The sequence below is a fragment of the Pongo abelii genome, chromosome 18 (genome assembly GCF_028885655.2).
Source record: "Pongo abelii isolate AG06213 chromosome 18, NHGRI_mPonAbe1-v2.0_pri, whole genome shotgun sequence".
Taxonomy (NCBI): Eukaryota; Metazoa; Chordata; class Mammalia; order Primates; family Hominidae; genus Pongo; species Pongo abelii.
The window spans coordinates 65,815,643-65,824,973 of NC_072003.2; the positions used below are offsets into that span (position 1 = coordinate 65,815,643).

The 9,331-nt window shown below is 49.7% G+C and overlaps 1 protein-coding gene across 2 annotated transcripts in view; it reads left to right on the forward strand.

The window, feature by feature from the left end:
• Positions 1-8,908, forward strand: part of CDH5 (cadherin 5) — a 38,169-nt gene extending 29,261 nt beyond the window's left edge. For both annotated transcript variants that reach the window (XM_009250782.3, XM_054534021.2), the window contains exons 8-12: positions 475-617; positions 2,403-2,527; positions 2,867-2,972; positions 5,182-5,427; positions 7,053-8,908. In XM_009250782.3, coding sequence (XP_009249057.3) covers positions 475-617; positions 2,403-2,527; positions 2,867-2,972; positions 5,182-5,427; positions 7,053-7,570 — 1,138 coding nt within the window. In that variant the 3' untranslated portion in view covers positions 7,571-8,908. The remainder of the gene's footprint in view (positions 1-474; positions 618-2,402; positions 2,528-2,866; positions 2,973-5,181; positions 5,428-7,052) is intronic.
• The last annotated feature ends 423 nt before the right edge of the window (positions 8,909-9,331 follow it).

Here is a 9,331-nt window from a genome sequence, read left to right on the forward strand (position 1 = left end):
ATACACACAAAACATATATATTTATCTTTCCATAGATTTTTCCTGATTTCTGAAAGAACTTTTTAAATTTTTTATTTCACAAAGTTAATTTCTTTGTAATTACTTCATATCTCGTCCAGCTCTTTTTGTGTGCCTTCCTGGCTGTTGCCCAATGATCTTTTCATTAATCACTAAAACAAGTCCTAGCTATGGTGTGATGTCACCTGTTCAGCTCTGAAACTGCATCTGATGGTCTCAGGTACCACCTCCAGTCCAGTGATGGCAATGTAACTAAGATCAAAGGCATTATCTTGCTATCCTGAATCCCTCTGTGTAGGTCCGCTCTTGTCTGAGTGGCAGAGTGCAATGAGCAGTGAGAGAGGGGCATGGAGTGGGATGCAGGGGACAGATGCAGAAGGGCCTTGTCCCTCATGCTGAGGAGTGTAGACTCAGCAAAGAACAATGGAAAGCCATGAAACTCTCTCCCCTGGGCAGATACTCCATCCGCAGGACCAGTGACAAGGGCCAATTCTTCCGAGTCACAAAAAAGGGCGACATTTACAATGAGAAAGAACTGGACAGAGAAGTCTACCCCTGGTATAACCTGACTGTGGAGGCCAAAGAACTGGATTCCACTGGTGAGTGGCCACATCTGCCAGGGCACCTGGATTCTTTTCCTTTTCCCTCATTCTTCCAAAACTGGCATAATCAATAATTTGGGGTCTCTAGACGTATTAGAAGTGCCTGCTGAAGCACCCGCTGGTTGGGATGCTATAGAGCTTCCATGCCCAAGTGTGGTCCTTGAACCAGCAGTATCAACATCCCCTGAGACCTTGTTGGAAGTGCATCTCGGGCCTCACCCCCACACTGAATCAGAATCTCATGCATGTCACAGTTTGAAAAGCACTGTCATGAAACAGGCTATGCAGATGTCTCTGTGACGAGAATCACCCAAGGCACCTATTAAGCACAAAGCTCTACTCCACCCTGCAGGTTCTAGTCCCGTTAGCCAGAGATGTGCATTTAACAAGGGTCCCATGATTCTTAGTATCATGGCTGTTTGGGAAATGTTCCTTTGGAGGGTGTTTATGCACCAGTTAATAGGTAGAATTCACAATGTGAAGCAGCTTCCAACTTTGAGATTGTGAGGTTCTCCAGAAATTGTGTAATTTTTGCCAGAGGGAGGGGCAAGAGTTGGAGTTTTGCATCCTCTATCTATATTAGAAAATCACAATCACCCTCCAGGAGAACTATTAATACTCCCACTTTACCCAGGAGCCCACTAGGCCAAGGATCCCTGGCGCCTGCCAGGCCCACCCAGACTCACTTCTGCCAACACAGCTGCTGCCCCAAACTGTAATGGACTCCTGCATGTTTGGCCAGATCAGTCTTTGCTTCTTTCTCCTCCACATCATCCCATTCATAGACTCTTTACATTTAAATGGTTTAAAATATGGAAAATACAGAAAAGGAGAAGAAAATACTCCTCTCACTAATGCCACCATGCAGAGACAGTTACTATTAGCACATTCATGTATTTTTATTTTTTATACATATTTTTATACTTACATGAGATTGTAATGTTTGTGTAAGATATTATATTCCACATTTTTACTTAACCTTTACTTAACCTTATTCCAGAACCACTTTCTCATGGTACTAATTTTTTTTTAGAGAGAGACAGGGTCTCACTCTGTTGCCCAGGATGAAGTGCAGTGGCACGATCACAGCTCACTGCAGCCTCTAATTCCTGAGTTCAAATGTTCCTCCCACCTCAGCCTCCTGAGTAACTGGGACTACAGGCGTGCACCACCTCGCCCAGGAAATGTCTTAATTTTTTTGTAGAGATGGGGTCTCACCATGTTTCCCAGGCTTGTCTCCAACTCTGGGCCTCAAGCAATCCTCCCTTCTGGCCTCTCAAAGTATGAAATTACAGGGGTGAGCCACGGCACCCGGCCTTAAAATTTTTTTTAATTATATTTTTAAGATGCAATTTACGTAGGCATTGTCAGTAGCCATCCATTTCAGTCTTTTCCAGTGGCCTAGTTTACTGACCCAATCTCACTTAGGTTGTTTACCTCTTCAATTCTTTTATGATTAACTTATTATGTTTTATGTATTTAATCAAATAATTAAATTTTTAATTTTAGGAATTTAATTACAATATTTTTTTAATGCACTTAGGTGGTTTACCTTTTTGATTCTCATGATCAAAGTAATATCTCAGTAAACTTTATGGATGAAGATTTAACACCTCCCCCCAACCAAACTCCTTTCATCCAAAACACCATCCTGGGCCTCTGTTCCACAGCCTCCTCCTGCAAAAAGTGGCCTCCACAGGGCAGCCCTCCTTCCACACATCTTCCATCCCCCAAGGCCAGCATCAGCTGAGCACATAATGGTGACAGTCTTCTCCCCTGCAGGAACCCCCACAGGAAAAGAATCTATTGTGCAAGTCCACATTGAAGTTTTGGATGAGAATGACAATGCCCCAGAGTTTGCCCAGCCCTACCAGCCCAAAGTGTGTGAGAACGCTGCCCATGGCCAGGTGAGTCTGGTTCAGGTGGGAAGGAAGGCAGCACCACCCTGGGGCAGGCTGGGGGGCAGAACTGCTCGACAGAGTCAGCAGAAGTTCCCCTGTACAATAGCCTTGAGGAAAATAACATTATGCCCATTTTACAGATGGAGAAACTGAGGCTCAGAGAGAATATATGGGGAGTAGATTGGCAGGGCAGGGAAGTAGAAAGAGTGGCTTTATGAAGAACTAAATAGGTGAGTGTTGCAGGTGGGAAACAGCCACGGTCAGGTCTAAACCCAAAGGCTCCATCGCTAAACCTCAGACCACCCCACCACCATCACTGACTATCTCCTGTCTTCCACACTCCAGCTGGTCCTGCAGATCTCCGCAATAGACAAGGACATAACACCACGAAACGTGAAGTTCAAATTCACCTTGAATACTGAGAACAACTTTACCCTCACAGATAATCACGGTAAGCAACAGAGTAATCAGTTCAGCTGGGCGTGATGGCCCACGCCTGTAGTCTCAGCTACTCAGGAGGCTGAGGCAGGAAGATCACTTGAGCCCAGGAGTTTGAGGCTGCAGTGAGCTATGATCACATCACTGCACTCCAGCCCGGGTGACGGAGTGAGACCCTGTCTCCGAAAAAAGAACAAATGTAGTCAGTTGGCTCTAACAGGGTCGGGGTGAGGTTATTTGAGTCTTGAGGCACCAAGGTCAAAGACCAGGCCAACAAATTGAGGGTAGGCTCCCACTGGGATTTTCAAATCATTAGATATTTTGTACAATTTCTGCCACATACATTGTACAATTGGTCTGTGCAATGGTCAGAGACATTCCATCCAAACTCCCAAGTCCACATCGCCTGCAAGGAGCCAGTGAGGAGGACAGAACAGATGTGTGGATGCAGGCAGTCAGCTCAGTTCAAGAACTAGCCAAGGAGTCCCCTCCCACACTGGAGGCTCTATGCGTCAGTAAAACTGCAAATTAAACATGGAACTTTGAGGTCACTCCCAAAGAGTCAAAACTGGATATGTGAAATCCTAAATCCCAAGGATACAGTGAGCTTTGTTTTAATTCAGCTACAATGATTACTCACGATTAGCAGGGTGGCCCGCGTGATGTCATTAGCAGCCAATCAGAGCTTCTGAGGAGTAGGTGCTGACTTGAGTGATGATGCTGAGTTGACATCATTCCAGCCACAAGTAGGCAAGCTTCCATGGCCTCTGAAATTTCCTCAGAAAAATAGAGAAAATTCTCCTTGGGGTTAAATACAGTGATATTTCACCCAGCACAGGATGGAATTCCTGCCTGTCCCTGAAGGGCAAAACTATGGTGGATGAGGATGGCTGTATTGCAGCAGCCCATTGCTACATTTGAGGAAGACTGGGTAGTGGGGTCCCTGAGAGTTGGAGGCAGACTTGAGGGATCAGCCACAGACCAGTCCTTAAGGACACTCCTGTGGGGTGGAGAAGGTGGCCCTGATGTGTTGACAGTCAATGACAGACCATTCAACACCCAGTTGTCATTAGAAGTAAATAATGTGGCAAAAATGTCACCCCCTCCCCAATGTCCACCTCAGTCCCATCTCAGAGTGGGGATCTGCAATACAGTAGAAAGATTCAGTGCCACCCCAAAGACACCCATATACAATAGGAGGCAAGCCTGTTGGTGTCAAATTCACTCATATCATGAACATCCTGCAAGTCAAAATCTCTAGTTTCTCCCATAAGTGTCAATGACATATAGTTTATTTTGAAATATAATGGACTTAATGCTGAAATGTAATTATGAATAATGAAATATAATTGGCTTTTATTCAAAATTGAAAAGATGGATGCCTGGGTTTTTCAATCCAGTGTGTGGAGACTGTGTAGCTAAGTAAATCCTGGAGTAGGGAGTCCCTGGATCCTTCTCTGATCGTTGACATTACAACCTCCTGGGACCCTGCAAAAGGCAGATTATCTGGCCTCTGCCCAGAACCGCTGAATAAGAAGTGTGTGTGAGCATAGGGGTCTGAAAATCAGCATGTTTTAAAAGCTCCCTGGGGGATTCTTGGGTACAGGAAACCACTGATTGGATCTGGGAAGGTGGGCGGGGCCAATATTTGGACAAAAGCATTTACCAGTTCCAAACTGCCTGGGAAACCCACAATTCTATATGTAATCATTTTCTCTGTGCACCAAGGGACATGCCCATTGTTTTTACTGTTTTCAACAATGTAACAATCGATTTTCAGAGACAGCAGAAGCTGCCTTAGAAGTTAGCCTAATGCCAAAAGACTTTTTAAAACTTTATTTTTCCCCACTGCTTGTCAAAGCTTGAAACAGTGCATTAATTAATTGAGCTGAAAGAGAAAATCTCCTGTTACTGGAGTGGAGTTAGGGAAGAGGAAGGGGACAGGCATCAGTTGCCCACAAATACAGAAAGCAAAGGATTTTACCTTCTTTCACCAAGGCATTCTTGGAGATTGGGTCAAAGCAGCTGCCCCAAAATATCCCTTCTGTGGAGGAACAGGCCTGCACTCAGATGGCTGAAACAAGAGGCGCTGGGTGCAAAGGGCAGAAAAGCAGCCCAGGCAGCACGAGGGCTGGTGCAGTCAGGGAGGGCTTCCTGGAGGAGCCAGGTTTCCCCATCTGTGCAGATGGCAAAGCCTGACTCCGAGGCCTTGGTGTTTCCAGATAACACGGCCAACATCACAGTCAAGTATGGGCAGTTTGACCGGGAGAATACCAAGGTCCACTTCCTACCCGTGGTCATCTCAGACAATGGGATGCCAAGCCGCACGGGCACCAGCACGCTGACCGTGGCCGTGTGCAAGTGCAACGAGCAGGGCGAGTTCACCTTCTGCGAGGATATGGCTGCCCAGGTGGGCGTGAGCATCCAGGCAGTGGTAGCCATCTTACTCTGCCTCCTCACCATCACAGGTCAGTGCTGGGCAGGGTGGGGAGGAGACACAGTGGGTGGAAGGGGATGGAAGGTGTTGGGAGGCGGGGAAGCTTCACAGGAGAAGTAGAGGCCAGAGGTTCAGGCCCAACCCTGCCTCCAATCTGCGATGCAGCCCTTGGCCAGTTCACGTGCAGGATACAGGATGTGAGCTCCATCCACCTGGGTGCCCACGGTGGGGGATGGGCCAGGGAGGAGGAGGGGGCGGGACTCAGGACTCCTCCCCACGCATCAGGCCAGTATCACTTTAAAATAACTTATACATAATAGTCACTCCTTCCACTTAGATATTTTCAGCACTTACTGTGTGCCAGGCATTGTTCTGGGCATGTATTTACATAAAACCTATTTTTGAAAAAGGAAAAAAGATCCAGTTCTAAAATGGAAAGTTTAAAACGTCTAGTTTAGACTGTCTCCACGTGCTTTCTTTCTTTTTATAGAATTCCTCCGGCCTTGATACATATTTTTTTCTTGTTTGGGCCTCGGAAATTTTAGGAGCATTGTAGGCCTTAGTTTGGATTTCCCAGGGAGCAGCCCTGGGATGAGGATTGGGGTGGAAGTGGTTTATTTGGGAGGTGGTTTATTTCCCTGGATACCTCCTAAGGCAGAGGGGGAGTGAAGCTGGGAAGGGAGGAGGCCAGCGAAGGTGGAATGTTCCCATCGTGAGGAACTGGAGCCTCCTCCCACAGGGTTACCGGGAGGCAGCATGGGGCCACCCCCCAGCATGGTCCCACCGGGGGAGCAGAGTGATGTACTGTATCCTGCATTTCACTCGCCATGAGACGCAGCAGGGGCTGATCCTCCAGAGGAAGCCCTCAGGTGATTAGAGATCACCCTGGCACTCATGGCAAGGCCTGGATACAGCCACGGGGCACCTGCAATACAGACTCCAGGCCTCTCCTGCCTGTAGCCCCCCTGAGAGTGCCCTCAGTATGCCCCCCTTCTGGGACTTCCCCAGCAGAGATTTCTCCTTTATTAATAATTAATGATGATGATGGCATCCCCACCACAAATAGAATTGCATTTAACCTCACAACCATCTTCCCAAATATAAACAGAGCAGGGAGGTCATCATTTCCATTTTACAGACAAGGAAACTGAGGCTAGGGGGCAGGGCTGCCTTCCAGGGCATCCGAGCTTTACTTATGTATATAGTAGTTTGTTCAGTAACTCAAAGCTAGAAGGCCTGAGCCTAATTTTAGAAGCTCTCTGCAGTTCAAGGTCCACCCCTCCTCAGGGATCCAAGACCCTCACATAGCCACACCCCTCAGAGATTCCCACAGGCTGAACATCCGCACCTGCCCATGGGTGTGGGGGAATGGCAGGGATGGGCGTGTCGGGCGAGGTGGGGATGAGTGTGCGGGGGGAGCGGCAGGGACGGGGTGTGTGGGGATGGCGGGGATGGGGGTATGGGGGAACGGCGGGAATGGGGTTGCAGGGGAAGGGGGGGCCAAAGGGATGGGGTTGCGGGGGGGGGGGCCAAAGGGATGGGAATGCTGGGGGGGGCATGGGGGTGGGGTTGCAGGGGGCAGTGGGGATGGGGGCATGGGGGGCCGCCCAGGCCCCCAGCCTTGTCTGACTCTGCTGCTCGGCTCCCTGGCTGCAGTGATCACCCTGCTCATCTTCCTGCGGCGGCGGCTCCGGAAGCAGGCCCGCGCGCACGGCAAGAGCGTGCCGGAGATCCACGAGCAGCTGGTCACCTACGACGAGGAGGGCGGCGGCGAGATGGATACCACCAGCTACGATGTGTCGGTGCTCAACTCGGTGCGCCGCGGCGGGGCCAAGCCCCCGCGGCCCGCGCTGGACGCCCGGCCATCCCTCTATGCGCAGGTGCAGAAGCCACCGCGGCACACGCCTGGGGCACACGGGGGGCCCGGGGAGATGGCAGCCATGATCGAGGTGAAGAAGGACGAGGCAGACCACGACGGCGACGGCCCCCCCTACGACACGCTGCACATCTACGGCTATGAGGGCTCCGAGTCCATAGCCGAGTCCCTCAGCTCCTTGGGCACCGACTCATCCGACTCTGACGTGGATTACGACTTCCTTAACGACTGGGGACCCAGGTTTAAGATGCTGGCTGAGTTGTACGGCTCGGACCCCCGGGAGGAGCTGCTGTATTAGGTGGCCGAGGTCACTCTGGGCCTCGGGGCCCAAACCCCCTGCAGCCCAGGCCAGTCAGACGCCAAGCACCACAGCCTCCAAAAATGGCACTGACTCCCCAGCCCAGCACCCCTTCCTCATGGGTCCCAGAGACCTCATCAGCCTTGGGATAGCAAACTCCAGGTTCCTGAAATATCCAGGAATATATGTCAGTGATGACTATTCTCAAATGCTGGCAAATCCAGGCTGGTGTTCTGTCTGGGCTCAGACATCCACATAACCCTGTCACCCACAGACTGCCGTCTAACTCAAAGACTTCCTCTGGCTCCCCAAGGCTGCAAAGCAAAGCAGCCTGTGTTTAACTGCTGCAGGGTCTTTTTCTAGGGTCCCTGAATGCCCTGGTGAGGCTGGTGAGGTCCTGGTGCCTATCTGCCTGGAGGCAAAGGCCTGGACAGCTTGACTTGTGGGGCAGGATTCTCTGCAGCCCATTCCCAAGGGAGACTGTGAGCATCATGCCCTCTCTCGGGAGCCCTAGCCCTGCTCCAACTCCTTCATACTCCACTCCAAGTGCCCCACCACTCCCCAACCCCTCTCCAGGCCTGTCAAGAGGGAGGAAGGGGCCCCATGGCAGCTCCTGACCTTGGGTCCTGAAGTGACCTCACTGGCCTGCCATGCCAGTAACTGTGCTGTACTGAGCATTGAACCACATTCAGGGAAATGGCTTGTTAAACTTTGAAGCAACTGTGAATTCATTCTGGAGGGGCGGTGGAGATCAGGAGTGACAGATCACAGGGTGAGGGCCACCTCCACACCCAGCCCCTCTGGAGAAGGCCTGGAAGAGCTGAGACCTTGCTTTGAGTCTCCTCAGCACCCCTCCAGTTTTGCCTGAGAAGGGGCAGATGTTCCCGGAGCAGAAGACCTCTCCCCTTCTCTGCCTCACCTGGTCGCCAATCCATGCTCTCTTTCTTTTCTCTGTGTACTCCTTATCCCTTGGTTTAGAGGAACCCAAGAGGTGGCCTTTAGCAAGACTGGCCAATGTCCAAACCCACTCATGACTGCATGACAGAGCCAAGCCATGTGCCTTTACACCTCGCTGTTGTCACATCTCAGGGAACTGACCCTCAGGCACACCTTGCAGAAGGCAGGGCCCTGCCCTGCCCAACCTCTGTAGTCACCCGTGCATCTTCCACTGGAACGTTTCACTGCAAACACACCTTGGAGAAGTGGCATCAGTCAACAGAGAGGGGCAGGGAAGGAGACACCCAGCTCACCCTTCATCATGGACCAAGGTTCCCACTCTGGGCAAAGCCCCTCACACTGCAAGGGATTGTAGATAACACTGACTTGTTTGTTTTAACCAATAACTAGTTTCTTATAATGATTTTTTTACTAATGATACTTACAAGTTTCTAGCTCTCACAGACATATAGAATAAGGGTTTTTGCATAATAAGCAGGTTATTTAGGTTAACAATATTAATTCAGGTTTTTTAGTTGGAAAAACAATTCCTGTAACCTTCTATTTTCTATAATTGTAGTAATTGCTCTACAGATAATGTCTATATATTGACCACACTGGTGCATGACAAGTACTGTATTTTTTTATACCTAAATAAAGAAAAATCTTTAGCCTGGGCAACATAGGGAGACCCTATCTCTACCAAAAAAAAAATTAATTAGCCAGGCATGGTGGCAGGCACCTGTGGTCCCAGCTACTTGGGAGGCTGAGATAGGAGGATCACTTCAGCCTGGGAGATCAAGGCTTCAGTGAGCTCTGAATGCA